This window comes from Trachurus trachurus (assembly GCF_905171665.1).
Source record: "Trachurus trachurus genome assembly, chromosome: 21".
In the NCBI taxonomy this organism is placed as follows: Eukaryota; Metazoa; Chordata; class Actinopteri; order Carangiformes; family Carangidae; genus Trachurus; species Trachurus trachurus.
In genome coordinates, this window is record NC_139899.1 from 31,356,387 (window position 1) to 31,378,637 (window position 22,251).

General features: G+C 40.3%; 3 protein-coding genes across 3 annotated transcripts in view; 1 reads left to right on the plus strand and 2 right to left on the minus strand.

Annotated features, from left to right (window-relative positions):
• Positions 1 to 22,251, minus strand: part of LOC311004857 (uncharacterized protein) — a 340,983-nt gene that overhangs the window by 205,556 nt on the left and 113,176 nt on the right. The window lies entirely within an intron of this gene.
• The window catches only part of LOC311004883 (tRNA wybutosine-synthesizing protein 4-like), a 196,513-nt gene that overhangs the window by 36,295 nt on the left and 137,967 nt on the right, over positions 1 to 22,251 (plus strand). The gene's annotated exons all lie outside the window — the stretch shown is intronic.
• LOC311004705 (stonustoxin subunit alpha-like) lies at positions 21,453 to 22,049 on the minus strand (the record flags this gene model as incomplete). Its single annotated transcript, XM_083996877.1, has 1 exon — positions 21,453 to 22,049. One exon carries the CDS (start codon positions 22,047 to 22,049, stop codon positions 21,453 to 21,455), a length of 597 nt encoding a protein of 198 aa, XP_083853003.1.

Below are 22,251 nucleotides of genomic sequence, written 5' to 3' on the forward strand. Positions count from 1 at the left end.
AACATTAATTAAAACTCATTTTTGTTATTATTTTTTTCTCTCATGTGGACATTTCCCATATGTGATAGAGAACAATTTGATTTGTCATTTGTGAAGAACAAAAAGAAAGAAACTGTGGAACATGAAGTCAGTTATTGTGCTGAATTTTCATTTTATCTTTTTTTTTTTTTTTTTTAGCCTTTATTTAACCAGGTAAAAGACCCGTTGAGATCGAGATCTCATTTTCAAGGGCGACCTGGCCAAGAGGGCAGCAGCACACGTCGTCAACATTATAAAATACAAAATACATTACAATATACATTACAATATTACATTATATTAAATAGGGCCATGTTACAATAGGGGTTAAAACAAAAGTGCAGGGAGCAGGAGGTCAAGGTGACAAGGTTGGTCAGCAAAGGCACCGCTCAAATGATTTTTGTTGTCGGACCTTTAAGAAGTGTCGAAATACACCAAGAGATACAAGTTCAGACAATTTCAGTTCAGCCTGGAGGTTGTTCCATGTTAATGGAGCGGCATAACTAAACGCTTTTTTCCCTAATTCAGTCCGCACTCTAGAAATGCTCAAACAATAGATATCACTGGACCTTAAGGCATATCGATTTTCTGTTCGACGGAGGAGTGAACAGAGGTAGGGAGGAACCATACCAAGGAGAGCCTTATATATCATAAGCAACCAATGAGTTTCTCTCCGGGTGCTCAGAGATGGCCACCCGGACATCGAGTAGAGCTGACAGTGATGAGTGAGACGACCACAGCCAGTGAAAAACCTTAATGCACTGTGATATACAGTGTCCAAAGCTGCTAGGCTTTTGGACGAAGCACACATGTACAACACACTTTATTTTTCATAAAGCATATGTTAACTAACTAGTAGCTTGTGACTTCATTTCCTCATTGTGTTTATCACTCACCTAACTCTCCTATTACGAGCCCAGTCTTTCCTGGTCCATATAGCTTCACATCCTGTGACACTTAACGGGACACATTCTGAATGAAATAGTGAGGGGAACTTCATTGTGTTGAGACATTTTTAATAATAACATTTTATATATCCCACATTCCTTTAGTGTTGTTTTTGGTGTTACTAAATATTGTCCTATTCTACAGAGCTTTATAGTATTGGTTCACTTATTCTGATACTTACATTTATTTTCTGCCTCTTTAGTTCTTTGTTTAATAAATTCTCTGTAGAGTATTTGTCTTTTGACAGGCGTTTCCTAATCCCTTCATGATCCATGGTCCATCTATATAGGCTACTTTAGTTTGCTGCTTTGTTGTTTCACTGGACAGTTTTTGTTTAATAATGATGTGAATATTCTTAAAATGTTCCATGTACATTGTCAATATCGTTTTCATTATAAACTGTTTACAAGTCATTCCTAAACACATTGATGCTTTCCTCTGTCCTCACTCTGCTGTAATGTGTTTTATTTATTTATCTGGCTGCTTTGTCTTGTACTTGCTGCTGTAACAGAGTTAAGGAGTTAGTAATTCCACTAACTGTAATTCTGTTATTATGGAAGCTGCACTACACTTAGTTTATTATTATTATTTATCTGCCTGTTACAATATGAAGTCGTTCACTCCTTTATTTATTATTTAATATGATCTATGAGTTAGAAGCTCTTATTTTGAAACGCCACACTAACGAGCCCCTGCAGACTTGGCGGGTTGACCCGTTTCTAGGCAACAGTCTGCTGTCGGAGTCTCGTGGTAGGTTGACTTGTAGCTACTGAGCTCCGTTAATATAACTTTCTATTTGAGGGTTAAAGGTGACTTTATTGATCATACATGTGAAGATCTGCTCCAGACAACAACTGCTGATGTTCTGTGATGATGCTGAGTGAGATACATGACAAGTTCATTGATACGGAAAAGCTTTTCACTAACTTTGATAGCTTCATGTTAGCTTGTGGCTAATCCTAGAGCGTGACTGTTGAACAGGCAGAGAGTGTTGTGAAGTTTATTTTGTGTGTGTGTGTGTGTGTGTGTGTGTGTGTGTGTGTGTGTGTGTGTGTGTGTGTGTGTGTGTGTGTGTGTGTGTTATCCTGAGCTGTGACTGTGAAGCCTGATGCAGAGATTGTTTCTCCTCTTTTCATTAGCAGATGTAAATAAAGTCTGATGGGAGTCTGACAGTGACGGTCCTTGTCCTCTGTGAAACTACACGACGACGCATGAGAAAGCACTGAACCGCTACGCTGCCATCAACTGTAACAACTGGTAGGTGCTCACTGAGCTCAGAGATTCATAGTCCACTCACTGGCTTGTTTTCTGTCTCATTGGTCAATATGTGGTCCGTTAAAGGGATAGGTCACCCAAAATTCAAATTTCACTCATTATCTACTCACCCTCATGTCGGCTAAGGGCTGGGAGAATTGTCAGAGTCCTCCGTGGCTTCTCTGAGTTACATCGGGGCTCCATGCAGCAGTATTTGTCCATATAATGGTTATGAATGGACACCACTTTTCTTTGTCCAAAAAGACACACCAAAAAACATCCAAATACCTCCATACTGCTCGTCTGTAATGTCCCTCTTGTATTGAAGCTCCGACATGAGAAATTGTTATGAAAAAAAATTAAATAAGTCTATGTTTTAAGCTTGTTTGTAGTGGAAGCTCCCAGCACTGCTCTTCCTGGTCCATCCAAATCTCGCGTGATTTGCAACATAGACTTATTTAACTTCTTTCGGAACAATTTCTCATGTCGGGGCTTCATTACAAGAGGGACATTACAGACGAGCAGTATGGAGGTATTTGGATGTTTTTTTGGTGTGTCTTTTTGGAGGAAGAAAAGTGAGCTCTGTTCGCAACCGTCATATGAACATGCAGTGCTGCACGGAGCCCCGCTGTAACTCAGAGAAGCCACGGAGGACTCTGAAACTTCTTCCAGCCCTTAGTCCACATGAGGGTGAGTAGATAATGAGTGAAATTTGAATTTTGGGTGAACTATCCCTTTAAGGCGGCACAATGGGCTGTGATTCTGCTGGGTCCAGTGGTTTTTGGATATAGAGGGATTATCTGTTTACCAACAAATCAGGATGCGTGCGCAACCTGACTGCAGAAAGAACCGGTTGTCATGGTTACCTCCATGGATCTAGTGTAGTCAAAGCGGTGTTAGCTAGCGATGTTGTCAGCCTACTACAACAGTTTATCACCTACTGATGCAGTGTGTGTTTTATACATAGACTGTAGGTTTTATAACGGCAGGAAAAAAAAACAAAAAAAAACGTCAAGACGGAGGATCGAGTTTGTACCGCGGCAACGGCAACTCAGCCACGGGACAAGCCACGGACACTCACAGCACGGCGTCGGTCGGTCAGCGGTAAATACAACACTGTGCATCCCTAACGTTACCTACAGTTATTTAACAGACAATCATGTTCAGGAAAATACTCACGATTACAAAACTCAGTGTCTGTGAGGACTGAGATGCTACCTGGTCAGAGACGAGGGAAGAGGACGGACCTGTCTAAAGTCTGGAACAACTGCATTACGTAGGCTAACTGTAACGTTACACGCATGGCTGAGTATGTACCGGTAATCTAAAACAATGTAGCTTAACGTTAATTAATGTCAGCTTGCTTTCCATTAGTATGTGACCATCATCTTCAGTCACTGTCGTAGTAAACATTTCATAACTCATTCTCTGCAGTTATAACGTTACAGCTGTGCCTGTGAGCATTTAGCTTTATCACCATTCAAACCAACGTATCTAACACGTTATATTGCTCGAAATTAATCCCCAATGTACTATTTTCTCTCTCGTTTGCCTTGAAAGGGGTGCGAGTTGACGGTATTCTGTTAAATTTGCACGTTTTGTTATTTTTATCAAAACAATTAGTGCAACTTCCAGCACAAAAAGACCTGATCACGGCTCTTGCTGCTCTCTTTCTGCAGGCGACATGCGCAGTAGAACGTCAGTGACGTAGGCTGATAATCCCTCTATCCACCTTTTTCCGAACGTCAAAAACGTAGCCTGTTTTGCCGGTTTTGGAATGTTATGTCTACGTTTCCATGGTTTCAGTAGCCGCGGTAAATGCATGGATTTTTATTTTTTTTTCCCCCAATGAAAATCTGTAAAACGCATGGATCATCGCAGCAGCTTTTAACAGTGGATATCACACAAATTGACATCTGTGTTAAAAGCCAGCGTTAATAGATCCATGCGTTTACCGCAACTATGACAACGCCTGAAAACCATGGAAACGTAAACGTAAAATTCCACCAAACCGGCAAACCGGAAGCCAGTTTTGACCATAGATGACGTTCGGAAACTTGTGGATAGGCTCATTGTATTGATTAACTCATCAGTTATTCTGTGCTCATTGGGATTTAGCAGATCAGTGTTTAATAAATAACGTTTTGCTTCATTGTTGAAAACCACTGTGCCGTGGTTCTGCTGGAGTTCTTCCTGTCTCTGCCAAATCAAAAATGAGAGGTTTAATCAGCAAAACTTCAAACTCTTTTAGAACAAAAAACACATTGATCACATAATTTTGTCTCTAGTCTTTGGTTTAGAATTAAAAACCAGATACATCTACATGAATTTGGTTTCTGGTTTCAAAATAAAATAACAATAACAGGAATGAACAAAAACCAAAAAGGCACCATTTTTAATTGTTTATTAATTTCTTGATTGTGACATCAATGGTGTCATATTATCTTGTAGTTTTAAAATAAATCACATACTTGTGTTTTTAAATGATAATAAATGATGGATTATCTGATGAGACCTGAAACAGTGAACATTTAACGCTCACCTGTTCATATTATCATCAATGTAACGCAGTGCCACCTAACAACCACAAGGGGTCAGGGCATGAACTTATCTGTCCTGTAGCTTTTACAGTGTTTAAAGAAAAGTCAATTAAATTACTGTTAAAATCAGGAGGTCAGCTTGTGGAAACATCAGTGTGCTTCACCATGGTCTGACTGGAGTTTTCTTCACTATCAGCTTCTCCTTCATCGATGCTGACGACCTGTGAGCTCCATGAAGGCTCATGACAGAGGCTCATCACAGCTGCTGCTGCTACATCACATGCTGTCCACCTGGATTCATCAGCCAGCACATCTTCCCATGTGTCACAGCTGATCTACAGGGATTCAGGCAGCGTTCACACAGACTCTACACAAAGGTCAGAGATGTAGCGTGGTGCAGAGTGAAGCTGCCCTCCACTACACATTTAATTTGAATGTCTTTTATTTTGTTCTGCAAAGAGCAAAAATATGTATTTTATCATCACAGTTCGCCACACACACATACGGAAACTTCAGACTCCAGTGTGTGTTCTCATTCACTGAACATATTCGATATTCTAACACAGAAAAATCATGAACATCTGTAGCAACATCAAAACAATAGATCATGTGACTGTTGTATCACTATTCCAGACCAGTTTCATCATGTACATTCAATATATCAACTTATTTAGCAAACACACAGTATCAATCATGTCTAAACATTGTCAAATTAATCAACTCAATCATGTATATCTATTTTAACTTTAATTTTTATTTATCTATGAACTCCGCGAGCAGTCCGGGCTCTTTAGACCGGCTCATAGTTTTCCTGTTGCTCGCGGTAACTACTCAACCAGTGCTAACTACAGGCTAGCCGTTTTCCGTACGGTACTTTGGCTGAGTAACGTCCATAAACAATAGCACATAACGTCCGAACGGGATAATAAACCAGCACATAACACATTCACCCACTCGTTACACAATTCTAACTCTCCATTCTTACCTGCAAAGAGCAAAACTATGTATTTTATCATCACAGTTCGCCACACACACATACGGAAACTTCAGACTCAAGTGTGTGTTCTCAGTCACTGAACGTATTCACGCGCGACTTCCTTGTTCCTGAACACACCGTGTAGCGAACGCGCCCTCTGCTGGTCGGAGTTAGACACTGCATACTGCTAGATAACATTACATTTTTCAAACAATAAACCACTCTTTTCTCACCATAAACACACAGACAATTATTACCACACTCTAAACATGAGCTGTACTGAATGTAAATCATATTAAACATGTAAATAATACTAATAATGTAGGTATATTAACCCACTGATGGCTCTGTATGCCACAGAGACAGTCACATCCACCAACACTGATACACAACTCTGAGTATTCATCTATTAAGTTTATTAAGTTACCAAGATGGTCGGCTACACAGCTGATGGGTTTCTAAGACTGAAATGGTCTGGGTATCATCACATAATTCATATTTGTTATTTTTATAAAGGAAAAAACCTGTAAATCTGCTGTTTCAAAATGAAAATGGAAAAAACCTTTTGGCATCAGAATAGAAAAAAACAAAAACTTTCAAATGGTGCATCTTTGGTGTTTGACAGTTTCTTTTATTCGGCTTTTATTTTGATTTTTTCACTCTTGATGTCCTCTTCCTGTGTGTGCACTGAGCTACTGTCTCAGTCAAATGAGAATGCAGATGAGACACCATATCTTAATGAGAGTACCTGAATAAATAAAGGTTCAATAAAAAATGAAATGAAATGAAAGGAATAATTATAAAGATTCTTTTTTTTCTTCTTCTTCTTTTTTTGGATTTTCTTTCTTTCTGTTAAGAAACAAAAACCAAATTGACCAAATGATTTCATTTCTAGTCTTTGGTTTATAATTATGTTTTTAAATTATAATAAATTATGTATTATGTGATGAGATTCAGACCTGAAACAGTGAACATTTAACACTCACCTGTTCATATTATTATGATTTATATACGTATATATATATGTAACGCAGTGCCACTTAACAACCACAAGGGGTCAGGGCATGAACATGAATGAAGACTCATATGAAAGTGGACCAGGCTGGACTGCAGGCTCACTTCACTGTGTTTCAGAGTTCAGTGGTTTCTGGCTCTAGTCTGAGCAACATGACTGGGAACACAGTCAGTCCACTGTTGAAGAACCATAATAACTGTAACCTACAGACTACATGAGTATAGTAGTTACAGGAGAAGTTTATGGGTTAAGGTAGGAGCCAGCCAATCATCTTCAATCAAACACTATGACTAGTATCATATGCCGTGACGACAGGACGTTTGATCTGCCGAGCCGCACGGCTGCAACAAAGGATGTAAGGAGCCAATAGAGCAGCAGAGAGAGGTGAGTTCACTATTCACTACTATTAATGATGCACAGTAGAGTCTGTTGCAGAGCAGCGTGCATGTCAGAGATTAGAAGAGTTTTTATTACAACTATCAGAGCTGCTCGCCTGTCACTGTAAAAGCTGCTGACTTTTGGGGTGACCTCCGTGTTATGTGGCCCACTGAATATGGCAGTAGTGGAACTCCCATCATGCCTCTGGGCTGAGCCAACGGCGTTCTGGATTTGATGCTGCGTGTTCATGAATGCTATGCTAGTGGATTACTGTAAATGGATGAGTAATGAGACTTTTACATGAACCACATGGGGCTTTGAACCATGAATTTTCATCAGTGACAACACTGTCAAACAACAAAGATAATGTTCAGTAAAGTCAGATGTGTTAAACTTACAGTCACTGATGTTGTGCTTCATTTGTTTTAATCATAATAAGGAATCAGTGTTTAGTTGAAACTGTTTCCATTTTTACTAACAGGTGAATATTGTATGTAACGGACTACAACTCGTCAGATGAAATTAGTACGAGAGCCTTACTTTCTGACCTCTTTATGTTGACATGTATATTCACACAGTTCGTCTGCTAACAGTTCTATAGTTCGTATATATTTCCTGAATCATTGTGTAGACTTCAGTCTGTTTTTCACTGTTCTCCACAGTTATATGCTACTGTCTGGATTAGAGGTAAGTATTATAAACTTTTTTATCTTAATCTTTCCTTTATTGTCCACAGTGTGGAAATGTGTCTTTGGCTTCACCACATAAAACCACATAAAATCACACAATAACACGCATTAAATAAATAACATGTCATTCAATACACAATGAAAGGGTAAAAAGGTGCTAAAATGCTCATAATCTGGAGTTGGTCCCCGGGCGCTGCACCGTGGCTGCCCACTGCTCCTCAGGGATGGGTTAAATGCAGAGAAAGAATTTCACTGTACTAGCTGTATATGTGACAAATAAAGTACCTTTACCTTTACCAGTGTTGTGGGTAACGCGTTAGAGTACTTTAATTACTTTTTTCGTGTAACGTGTAACGTAACGCGTTAGTTTCGTGAGTTGAGCAATCAGTAACTTAGTTATTTTTTTTAAAAAGTAATCTGTTACTTTTCGCCGGATAAGGAAAGAAAAATCCCGACTGCAGCCTGCTTTTTGTCAGACAGTAGACTACTGTGCAACCTGCGGATGTGTCAGCCGAGGCGCAGTGCTGTGATGCGTCTGTGCCCTGCTGACCTACGTTACCTATGTGTGTGTGTGTGTGTGCGCGTGCGTTTCAATTCGCCGGCGAAAAGGACAAGAACATAACGGTAAAATGCACACTCTGCGTTGGTGATAAGCTTCTATCGACCGCAAAAAAAATCCACATCCAATTTAAGGGCCCATTTACATGGATCAGCTCCACGTACGGACCTGCTTCTCCAGCAGCAACAGTGCAGCCCGTCTCTCAGTGCTTGCCCGCTTTCAGCAGCTCCCTCTCGGCGAGCGGCAGCTCAGTTCTCCCCCGGTCCAGCCCCGATCTCTACTCCATAGCTGCCGTAGCAGCAGTGTCATACTGTACCAGTACATTCAACTGCATTTTTTAAAAACTTTTATTACACACAACAAGGCAGGGCGTTCACGTCTCGCCAGCCTCCCTCCTCTCCACACGTGAGTCCTCCGTTCAAACCGACAGACAGATCGAGCAGTGAAGCCGCTGAGAGGGATTCACGGCAACTCCTGAATTTTGATCAGTTCTGCGATAAAAAAAAAACCAAAAAAAAAAACCCGCTATGTGGCATATTTCAGGTGTCGCCATCTCTGTTGTCTGACAGAATCAGATCAGTGACACTGTTTCACTAAAGCCTGCCACACACATAAAGATAATCGGGCTGATTTTGCCCCGATTTTCCCCCTTCCGACCACGGACAGACATCGCCCGATTATCTTAAGCTCTTAAGATTATTAAGATTCTCTTGTAGTGTGTCAAGAGTCAAAATTCCCCCGACAATCGGCTCGGAAAACGTTCTGCGCATGTTCAATATTTACGATTATTGGGGCTGACAACCGTGGCCGTTTCAATCAAAAGTCATCTTGTGTGTGGAAAGCCGGTGTTGTGCGGAGAAGTGCCTGCTTGCTGAGCTCTGCTTGCCGAGCTCTGCATGCTGCTCGCGGCAAGCCACTTCTCGGCACAGCACAGAGAGCCACGGTGCAGCCCTGGCATTACATGAGGTTCACACAGACATTCACGCACACGGGAGATTTCCTGATAGTCGATAGCAAAGACGGTAGCGCTCATAGCCGGCCACAGCCAGCAATAGAGCAGCCATGTTTAAACGATCATGTGACCGCCGCTCACAGCCCGCCATGTGACAGCTTGACTGCTCGGTGTCCGGAGCCACAGACACACAGACACACACCGATGGGATCGTTGTAAAGGCTGAAGTGTCCCGCTTTCATTAAAAAAAAAAATTACATCGCTCTCATTGTCCATTCTGGAAAAAGACCCGAAAGAGTAGCTACAACGACACCCCTATTCGCTGCTGATGCCGCGGATCTCTTTCTGAGTTTTCTGACCGGAGGGTTGACTCTTAATGTGTGTGGTGTGCTGTGTTTGGAATATCGCTTTCTCAACTTCTAAAATTTGGATTTGAGGGGGCAAGACATTTATTTGAGGGGGCGCTGCCCCCTCTTGCCCCTGCGTAGAGCCGGCCCTGCGTGGAATTATCCCAAAATCTTTTGAGCTGCATCTCAGTACGATGCTTCCACCTAGGGGCTACAGTGTGACCTACAATTTCATGCAACGCGTGAATCACGCTTTCCGTGAGGGAAACGTCCATTTGAAACTAGTACCCACTGTATATCAACACTTCTGCCCGCTCTCCGGCCGCACTCGCACATTTCTGAAATTCGCTGAAATGAACATACAACTCATTGTTTTTTATTAGAAATATGTCACTGTCTTCATTTATTATGTATAATTTTGCTTGCAGCAAACACATTTAAAAGGTTGTCAAATCTTTTTACGTGCGCTATCCGTGGTTCTGAAATCCCCACTCTCGGCTGCACTCACACAATTCTGAAATAAATTGTAGCCCAGGGTGCGATTTGCCGGGGAATAACCCCTTTGGTCATTCATTTTAACATACAATGTCCAAGTGTAGCCAATAGTGATGCGCGGGTCGGGTTTTTTTTTCTTGCATGTCATATCCCGGGCTCCGTAACATGCAGACCTACAACCCAGTCACCAGATTATACTGTATATATATATATATTTTACAGTGGGACTAATTTATTAGATAATATGGATTTCTGATTCAAAAAACTACATGTTAGAATAATACTACAGTATTAGTAACCGTTTTGTAAAAGCACATCAGTCCGGAATATGGGCTCATTATCACAGTAAGGGAGTTTTGAGCGTATACGGTATTGCTTAAAGCAGAAGTAAGTGATATATTTGTGTTAATATAAGTCTTAAATAGTTATATCTTCCGACAGCAATCACTTACATAGAGTGTTTGGTCTGAAACACGGGTCTGTCAGTCACTCTGCTCTGCTCTGAGCCGAAGAGAAAACATTTATCGTATCCTACAGTTTTTATCCAATGAGGAGAGAGAACAGCATGCAGGGCTGTGTGTGCAGCCAAGGAACGCCGTGAATGTGGCGACGTAGGGACGAGGACTGTTATGGTGCGTTCAAGGAAACTCGTATTTTTCCGACCGTGAAGTCGTACCAGTTCAATCTGGTACGAGTTCACCGGTCGGAAGTTACGAGTGGCCGTTATAGTGACTTTCACCGGTAAAACAGGTCGGAAAAACACGAGTGGGTTGCCTGAAACGCTACAAAGTCGTAAGTTGTGACTTGAAGCTGTAATTTACGATTTGAAAAGCCTGCCTGGAACGCAGCATTAGCGAAAACGACCGGACCACTTACTTCTGCTTTAATTCATACTCCTGACAGTAAAAATGGCAAGTTGATAAGCAATTGTCTACACGGTGGTCCGAAATTGTTTTATTAAAGTTCATAAACAAAGTTAATAAACTAACAGCTGCAAGAAAGATAATTCTTGTGTCTTGCTTACGAATTGTGCAAGCCGCTGCTCAGGGACTTGGCCCACCTGCTCTATTTCTTTGCAGCGATCGGTTTGGTGAAAATACGCAATGCATTCTGGGTAGCCCTTGCTCCCAAGGGTGGTGTCGGAAAATCTCAATATTGAGGGCGATACAACCCTTAAACTTGCCCCTCAACTTAATTTTTCTGAGAATCGGGACAGCACTTGCACTAGCGGGAGCGCACATTTTTAAGATTGAAGGTTAAGATTGAGGGATTGGAATAAAGGTTAAGAAAAAATAATAAAATAAAGGGTTAGTGCGCATTCTGCCCTCGCCAGACTGATGTCAAAACAGGCAAAATGCAATGCACACGTGCACACAACACACTATTACTACCTGCATCTGAGGACACATGCAGACTGTTTCTGAATGAAGACTGATTCTGAAACGTTAGCTTTTAGCTGTTAGCTGTTAAATGTTAAATGTTTTGGAAATTAATGTTGATTTGTTTTATAACACAAATATGTGTGATAATGTTATGTTTTGTGCTTTTTAGCAGTCAAACCAGTTGGGGTCATTTTCTGTTTTGTGAAACTCAGAAAATAGGTATTAGGCTATTTCATATAAATGAGGTGTGAAATCAACACTCGTTGTCCTCTGGGGACAAAGAGTGTTACTAAATTCAATAAAACACCCATAATTCAACCAAATTGCTTCAAATTTATTTTAACTGTTAATACCATAGTATTAAACAACCTCCGTTAATTTCAGGCCGTTTGATAAAAAACAAAACAAAAAAGAAGTCCATATCAGTCCTGTAGTGTAAATCTAATGACAGACAACTCACCACAGATAAAGTCCCAGCTGTTCTCCAGCTCAGGCCGCGTTTAGTGGCTCAGACAGCGGGAGAGCAGCGGCTCCTCTCCGCCTCCTCCACAGGCTGATTCAGGCGGTAAAGCTGCCTCCAGTCATCAGGAAGTGGAGCTGCACACAAAGAACCACTCTGTGTTCAACTACTGACCATCCTCTAACTCTGCTTCTGCTCTTATTCCAGCGCTTCTACCGACAACATCCACACAAGATGGAGGACACGGTTCTGTCGGTCCAGACTTTACAGTTACAGCTCTGACTCAGCTACAGTAACATTATAATAACACAACAACAACACAACGACAAGTTGAAGGGCAGAGAACTCAGGTAACGACAGGTGTTAACGAGGAAAACATTCAGACTGTTCACCTTACCTTCACACGGGGAAATAAACTGCGACACAACCGCTGGGTGAAAGTGGAAGTCAACTTTAAACAGGAAGTGGGGGAGGGGATGTCACTTCTGTAATCTGAGTAGAGAGACTGGTGTTTTTACTGCTGTTTATTTATAATACTGAACCATAAACACTTAAAATACTAATGATAATATTGATATTGAAGAACATGTGTGTGTTTCCCCTGTGTGTGTTAAAAATGTTAATGTAACACATTATTTATTTAAAGCGATATTCCGGCGTAAGTTTAACCCATGGTCTACTCTAACACACAGCAGATCTTAATGCTGACGTAAGGTGACACACCTCTTTATTAATAATAATAATAATAATAATAATAATAATAATAATAATAATAATAATAATAATAAATAAAACACCTCTGCTGTCAGAGAGAGAGAGAGAGCGTGGTGGACAACTGTGGACTGACTGAATGTGAAAGTAATCCAAAACTATAATGTGTCATCATCACAACTCAAGTTCCTTTCACACATTAACAGCTGTGCACTTTGCCTTAATGATGAGCAGTGGAAGTTGATTCATTACACAAATCATCTTATCAAGTAAAGTTCATGCAGCTCAAATACAAGTGGCCAGAAGCACAACAGGTGTAAATGTATTAAATCTAACAACATTGTGCAGTCTGGTCTGGTGCTTCAATAAATTGATGATAACAACGTTCAAATGAGGTGTATAAATTATTTGGAAGGAGCTCATACATGCTCATACATTTAAAACAACCAATAACAGGCTATATATTATAAACAAATAAAAGTGTCAAATCAAACTTCAAATTATACAAATCAAAGGGCCACTGTACTCGGATGAGAAAAAACATAATGTCCAAACAAATGTCCAATTTCAACAAAAATCGTGGTTTATTTAACCAAAAAGCGAGCAAACAAAGAACAAAGAAAATTCCTGTGCCTCTCCCGCTCCGGTAAAAAACCATCTGCCCACCCAGGTGCATGCTGGTCCCTTACCGACAGCCTACCTATATAATTTCAGGTGCCCTCCTACCGTGTCCAAATGAAACAAAACACAAATAATAAACAAGAAACACCTAAACCAAACAAATAATAAACTAGAATACTAATAGAAATATTAAATAAAATAAATTGATTGAGAATAACCAAAACAAAATACTCACTAAACAAAATACTAAACTAAACAGCACTAAATACTAACAATAAAAAAATAGTCCCAACACTGTTTATATAAAGATGTGCTGCTCGTTTTGCTCCATTGCTTGTTATGAGAAGCCAGTGATGCAGTCGGCTACTAGTGCTCATATCTGTAACAGATGGAGACCAGAGATGGACAGAGTACTCCACCCCAGTACTGGAGTAAGAGTACAAATACTACTGGTCAAAATTTTTTCCGTTACAAGTAAAAGTAGCTCAGTCGACATGTTACTGCAGTAAGAGTAAAAAACTACTTGCTTTTAAAGGTACTTAAAGCAGAAGTAAGTGATATATTTGTGTTAATATAAGTCTTAAATAGTTATATCTTCCGACAGCAATCACTTACATAGAGTGTTTGGACTGAAACACGGGTCTCTCAGTCCCTCTGCTCTGCTCTGAGCCGAGGAGAAAACTTTTATCGTATCCTACAGTTTTTATCCAATGAGGAGAGAGAACGGCATGCAGGGCTGTGTGTGCAGCCAAGGGACGCCGTGAATGTGGCGACGTAGGGACGAGGACTGTTATGGTGCGTTCAAGGAAACTCGTAACTCTGAGCTGTGAAGTTGTATCAGTTTGATCTGGTACGACTTCACGGGTCAGAAGTTACGAGTGGCCGTTATAGTGACTTTCACAGGTAAAACAGGTCGGAAAAACACGAGTGTGTTGCCTGGAACGCTACAAAGTTGTAAGTCGTGACGTGAAGCTGTAATTTACGGTTTCAAAAGCCTGCCTGGAACACAGCATTAGCCAAAACGACCGGATCGCTTACTTCTGCTTTCTATCCAAAAGTACATGCTTTTAAATGTACTTTAAAGGGACAACGAGGAGTTTCTATTCGGTTATAAAAAAAGTCTCACGTTAATGTGGATGAATCTCCGCTACCCACACTTGTTAATGGGCCCATTTTCGATAAATATATCGTTCTGTCTCTATGGTTATTTTGTTATTATTAGTGGTGGCAGAGATGCTGGTCGAGCCGACCAGCGTTTTTTACTTTCGGTTTCGCAACGAGTCATGAGAATAACGCAGCTGAATCGCCGTTTATGGTCAGAACTACGACGGTATGTGAACCTCTTTGAACCTCTGACTTTAATTCTTGATGAATGAAAACATGAGTCCGTCTTGCGCCGATCAAAAGAATTTTACGGTGCGGAGGCTCATAAATGTAGTGTGGAAACACTTCGCTTTTCCAAAACTCCTCGTTGTCCCTTTAAAGGAGTATTATCGCAAAATTCGGCCACTAGATGGAGCCAGGCGGAGCTTATCAGATATAAACAAGTGGGCAGCTGTCAGAGAGAGAGAGCAGCCTCGTTTAGTCCCCCCCCGCCCCCCCTCCTTCTCCCTCCCCCCTCCTCCTCCCTCACCAGGCCGAATGAACGTGCAATCGCGGGAAAAAGAAAACTCGCTAGTGGAAGCGGCAGCTCTACGTCGCGCACAACCACAACAACGACAACAACAACTGAAACGTCCTCCTCCTTAATAACGCTGAGAGGACAGCTGAAGAAAGACACAGGGACGTGGAGACAAAGTGTTCTACCAGCGATTCAGTGACTGTGAGCACCCTAACACTGCTACATTACTTACTGTTGCATATTTGTCCGGTTCGGAGGTCGGATTTGCGAGTTCCGAGTGCATTTTAACGCAGCAAGCGCCGGGCCGGCTTGGATCATAACAAAGACAAATGCTGCATTTGCCCCACGGACACTATACTGTTGGCGATTTTTTTTGTAAATTTAGTTATGGCTCCCCCCGACCCATCTTTTGCATATTTCAGCTTCAGCTATTTTATGCTATTACTGCTGTATTTGCGATAATGCTCCTTTAAGTAAGAGTAAGAGTAAGAGTAAATTTATTATTTTTCACATCAATGAAATACGATCATTTTTTCTAAATTAATTTAAGGAGCTTTTAACTCTTGTTTCTGAGAATTAACTCTTTGAAACCACCTGCACTGATGTTCTGCTTTCAGAACCACAATGTTATATAAAGCTGCAGAAACACCTATAAAAACAAATTAAATGAATGGGATCATAAGAGGACAGCAATTGTCATTTTCATGTTTTACACCCCCCAGCCCCCCCACACACATCAGGCAAGGCATTTTCTATCTCCCTCTCACTGAGGGGACATGACTTTGTCCACAATTCAATGCTGTATTTCAATGCTGTATTTATGTGGTACCACAGGAGATTACAGGCAAACGTTGATAAAAATAACAATTCTTTACTTAAGTAATGCAGATGTTTATTAACAATCATTTAACTCTTGTGTGAAAACTTTAACCGAATGAACCTGCACCGTCCAACTAACTCTTACTCTTACTTTTCAGCCTTCCTACAAATTAACTCAAGTAAAAGTAAAAATATTTGCCTTGGGAATGTATTCAAGTAAGAGTAATAAGTACCAAAGAAATCTAATACTCAAGTAAAGTACAAATCCTCTAGATATGTAGCTACTTAAGTACAGTACTCAAGTAAATTTACTCTGTTACTGTCCACCACTGGTTTTTACTGTTTCACAGTTGATAACTTAAAGGATTTGTTTAATGGTTAAAAAGAGATTAAACAAAATGAATCATATTTCATGGTTAAAAGTAAAACAAAAAGTATTATATATATTATATTGTAATTCATGGAAAACAGCTAAAATCATCACATTTCATGGCAGAAAAAAAGCTAAAATAATTTATGGTTTTAAAATGTGTAAAAATAAATATTCCATTTGATAGGCTATAGAACTAAAACCAAATGTTTTCCTTTAGTCACTATTGTATTACAGTACTAGTGTGTTTAATTGTGTGATTATGTGCTTTGAGTATGGCCATAAAGAGAAGAGCGTTATGACTATGACAGTCCTGTCTCTGTTCCCCAAAGACTTTCAAACAACATTAATTAAAACTCATTTTTGTTATTATTTTTTCTCTCATGTGGACATTTCCCATATGTGATAGAGAACAATTTGATTTGTCATTTGTGAAGAACAAAAAGAAAGAAACTGGAACATGAAGTCAGTTATTGTGCTGAATTTTCATTTTATCTTTATTTTTCATAAAGCATATGTTAACTAACTAGTAGCTTGTGACTTCGTTTCCTCATTGTGTTTATCACTCACCTAACCCTCCTATTACGAGCCCAGTCTTTCCTGGTCCATATAGCTTCATATCCTGTGACACTCTGAATGAAATACTGAGGGGAACTTCATTGTGTTGAGACATTTTTAATAATAACATTTTATATATCCCATATTTCTTTAGTGTTGTTTTTGGTGTTATTAAATATTGTCCTATAGTTTTCTTTTCTACAGAGCTTTATAGTATTGGTTCACTTATTCTGATACTTACATTTATTTTCTGCCTCTTTAGTTCTTTGTTGAATAAATTCTCTGTAGTGTGTATTTGTCTTTTGACAGGCGTTTCCTAATCCCTTCATGATCCATGGTCCATCTATATAGGCTACTTTAGTTTGCTGCTTTGTTGTTTCACTGGACACTTTTTGTTTAATAATGATGTGAATATTCTTAAAATGTTCCATATACAATGTCAATATCGTTTTCATTATAAACTGTTTACAAGTCATTCCTAAACACATTGATGCTTTCCTCTGTCCTCACTCTGCTGTAATGTGTTTTATTTATTTATCTGGCTGCTTTGTCTTGTACTTGCTGCTGTAACAGAGTTAAGGAGTTAGTAATTCCACTAACTGTAATTCTGTTATTATGGAAGCTGCACTACACTTAGTTTATTATTATTATTTATCTGCCTGTTACAATATTCGTTCACTCCTTTATTTATTATTTATTAATTATGATCTATGAGTTAGAAGCTCTTATTTTGAAACGGCGCACTAACGAGCCCCTGCAGACTTCGCGGGTTGACCCGTTTCTAGGCAACAGTCTGCTGTGGGAGTCTCGTGGTAGGTTGACTTGTACTGAGCTCCGTTAATATAACTTTCTATTTGAGGGTTAAAGGTGACTTTATTGATCATACATGTGAAGATCTGCTCCAGACAACAACTGCTGATGTTCTGTGATGATGCTGAGTGAGATACATGACAAGTTCATTGATACGGAAAAGCTTTTCACTCACTTTGATAGCTTCGTGTTAGCTTGTGGCTAATCCTAGCAGCGTGACTGTTTAACAGGCAGAGAGTGTTGTGAAGTTTATTTTGTTCCAGTGTGTGTGTGTGTGTGTTATCCTGAGCTGTGACTGTGAAGCCTGATGCAGAGATTATTTCTCCTCTTTTCATTAGCAGATGTAAATAAAGTCTGATGGGAGTCTGACAGTGACGGTCCTTGTCCTCTGTGAAACTACACGACGACGCATGAGAAAGCACTGAACCGCTACGCTGCCATCAACTGTAACAACTGGTAGGTGCTCACTGAGCTCAGAGATTCATAGTCCACTCACCGGCTTGTTTTCTGTGTCATTGGTGAATATGTGGTCCGTTAAAGGGATAGTTCGCCCAAAATTCAAATTTCACTCATTATCTACTCACCCTCATGTCGACTAAGGGCTGGGAGAATTGTCAGAGTCCTCCGTGGCTTCTCTGAGTTACAGCGGGGCTCCGTGCAGCAGTATTTGTCCATATAATGGTTATGAATGGACACCACTTTTCTTCGTCCAAAAAGACACACCAAAAAACATCCAAATACCTCCATACTGCTCGTCTGTAATGTCCCTCTTGTATTGAAGCCCCGACATGAGAAATTGTTCAGAAAAAAAATTAAATAAGTCTATGTTTTAAGCTTGTTTGTAGCGGAAGCTCCCAGCACGGCTCTTCCTGGTCCGTCCAAATCTCGCGTGATTTGCATTGACACCCAGTTCACGGCTCTGCAGAGCAACACTGGGAGCTTCCACTACAAACATGCTTAAAACATTTAATTTTTTTTCGGAACAATTTCTCATGTCGGGGCTTCAATACAAGAGGGACATTACAGACGAGCAGTATGGAGGTATTTGGATGTTTTTTGGCGTGTCTTTTTGGACAAAGAAAAGTGAGCTCTGTTCGCAACCGTCATATGGACATACAGTGCTGCACGGAGCCCCGCTGTAACTCAGAGAAGCCACGGAGGACTCTGAAACTTCTCCCAGCCCTTAGTCCACATGAGGGGGAGCAGATAATGAGTGAAATTTGAATTTTGGGTGAACTATCCATTAATTAAATGGGCTGTGATTCTGCTGCGTCCAGTGGTTTTTGGATATAGGCTCATGCTGAACATTGTATTGATAAACTCATCAGTCATTCTGTGCTTATTGGGATTTAGCAGATCAGTGTTTAATAGATAACGTTTTGCTTCATTGTTGAAAACCACTTTGCTGTGGAGCCGTGGTTCTGCTGGAGTTCTTCCTGTCTCTGCCAAATCAGAAACGAGAGGTTTAATCAGCAAAACTTCAAACTCTTTTAGAACAAAAAACACATTGATCACATAATTGTGTCTCTAGTCTTTGGTTTAGAATTAAAAACCAGATACATCTATATGAATTTGGTTTCTGGTTTCAAAATAGAATAACAATAACAGGAATTTCCAAAAACCAAAACGGCACCATTTTTAATACTTTATTAATTTCTTGATTGTGACATCAATGGTGTCATATTTTCTTGTAGTTTTAAAATAAATCACCCGCTTGTGTTTTTAAATGATAATAAATGATGGATTATGTGATGAGATTCAGACCTGAAACAGTGAACATTTAACACTCACCTGTTCATATTATTATCAATGTAACGTACCTAACAACCACAAGGGGTCAGGGCATGAACATGAGTGAACACTCATATGAAAGTGCTGTTCAGGTAGAAGGTCACATGACCAGGCTGGACTGCAGGCTCACTTCACTGTGTTTCAGAGTTCAGTGGTTTCTGGCTCTAGTCTGAGCAACGTGACTGGGAACACAATCAGTCCACTGTTGAAGAACCATAATAACTGTAACCTACAGACTAGGGATGTGCACGGTTACCCGAGTACTCGAGTACCTGAGTAGGCAATCTGCTACTCGGTTATGAATTTATTACCCGGTTAATTTAGGATTTAAAAAATGGCATGTTAGAGCGCAGTCTAGCGTCGGATCAAACTACATAATCAGCCATGGTTCGGCTTTTTGAAGTGTTAAACAGTTTCGGATCAAGCAACGTGATATTTTGCTGGGTAAAAGCGTTTTTGGATCGAGCCTAGGACTTTCAAACCTTTTACAACAATCTGTGGTGGTTCCCTCGGCGTAAACCGTCGGGAGGGAGACGACAGTTGTCATCAAGTCTGTTAGAAAATATGCTTTCAGTTTACAAATATTCTGAAACCTTCCCAGTTATTTCCTGAGACGATGCGAGGCAGAGAGGAGCGTAGGCACCAAACTGTAGTGTGGACTAATAAATAAGCACCGCTAATGATTAAAAAAAATGTTCTCCTCCGAGGCAGCCGCAGCATAAATGCGCTGCGCTCAGCGCTCAGAGCGCATGCAGCGCATTCATGCAGCGGCATAAAGATGCACATATGCCCCATATGTGCATCTTAAACTCCAGTCTCTACTTTAATTATCCACCTGATATATTGTCTGACGACGCTGCGCTCTGTCCATCAGACAGTCCGCAGTCCCTTTTAGATATTGAATAAGATAAACAGACCTATAGGACTGAATAAGTCCATGTTTCTATAATGTTCACTTTTTGTTGACAGTTTAATTATTAATTCTGATGAACTGAAGTACATTTTAGATTTTTTCCACCACTTTAAAACCGTAGAAAACTAAAATAATACACTGATATTGATTAAAATATTGAAAAAGAGTGTTTCATGTTTAACTTTATGTCTTCTGGAGATCGTTGATGATGATGATGCCACTGTAGCTACAGGCTCAAACTTTGCTGCAGCAGCCGTGGGTTTGAATCCAACCTGCATGAAATTTCCTCTATTTATCTTTAATAGTTCATACATATACAAATAATCAACAAATAACAAATAAACACCCTCAGAGTTGCAAAGATCAAAGATACATCTCAATAAAGTAGAATATGATGGAGGTCATGAACCAGACTGAGAGACGAGGCTCAGGAAACATCTGCAGCTGTTTGGAGTTCATTAGGTTACAGTAGTCAACTTTCCCCACTGTATTATAGTTTCTTGATTTACTGAATTTTAGGTTTTAATTACAATTAAAAGAAATAAAGACATGAAACATTTCAGTCTGTGTGTTTTGAATCTGTATAATACATGATGTGTTTCACTGTTTGAATTGAACTAAACTAACTGACATACATTAACTTTTCCACGATATTCTGATTTATTGATTTATGCCCCTGAACATGACATGAGAGTCTACTAAAGAAGAAAAGGAAAAACAAAAATGTAATAAAAGTGAAGAGGAAAAACGACAAAACAGAAACCAAGTTTATTCTCTCTCTTCACTGTCTGAATAAAAGCAGAAATCATTAGTTAAAGTTTGTTGTCTGGTTCATGTTGCCGTGACAACATGTAAATAATGACACAGACGTGAACTTTGTTTCAGTTGAAACTTTTATTTAGTTATTTATTTTGACAGTCAGAACGACACGGTGCTCTTCATGTAGCTCAGGCCGACTTTTCAAAATAAGAGTCTGCAGTGAAACCACCTTCGTCCTGAAAGTAGCCTGATACCTTTTATCATAACATCGAAATCATTCAGAGAAACAATAACAGTCAGCAGCAGCAGAACAATAATAAGTGATTTTTCTGTTACCATGACGCTGATGAGGTCATTATTAAACTGTGTTCATCTCTGTCCTGTGACAACGTGACAGACGTGTAGAGACTGAACTGTCTGTTCAACAGAGAGAAGGTTTCTGTGACAGGAGGAGACTCTGCTTCACTCAACACAGACTCACTGAGGAACCAGACCAGAGTGTAAACCCAGGATAGAGAGGTTGAGTGAAGGTGGTGTTGAAGGTGTAGAGGTGGATCAGTGAGTCAGAGGAGACGCTGTAGAAGGACAGAGAGCCAGCAGGACAGTCCACATACACTGCTACTCTGTTAGAGACAGAGGAGGAGGAGGAGGAGGAGGAGGAGGAGGTGATACGTGTCGGTCTGTTATTGTGCCAGACATCGTAACCACCATCCCAGCAGCTCAGACTCCAGGACTGATCGTTCCATCCAAACACACAGTCATCACTGGTTCCTCTCCTGCTGATTCCTCTGTAACTCACTGATATAAGAACGTTTCCTCTCCTCTCGACCTCCCAGTAGCAGCGACCAGTCAGACCAGTCAGACCAGTCAGACCAGTTGAACACAGCAGCTGAGGAAGGTCAAATCTGTCTGGATGATCAGGATATGACTGATGCTCCCTCACACCTGTTGCCCTCCTGTTGTTGTCAGACAGTTTGATCAGTGTGTTCACTGTGTTTGTGTCGATTGTGAGTCGACAGGAATCTGATGGAGAGAACAAGACACAGCTGCAGTTATTGATCATGTGATCAGTTATTGACAGTTTGATGAAGACTCATGAGGTCAGTGATGTGACAGTGTGAAGATGGTTGAATGTGCTGCTTTGTTTCCAGTAGGGATGCACATTTTGAATTTTTTTTTGACCGGTAACCGACGCTCGTTAACCGATTATTAACCGTTAACCGATAAGATTACAACGCTCCATTTTTTTTTTGCCATTAAAGGGG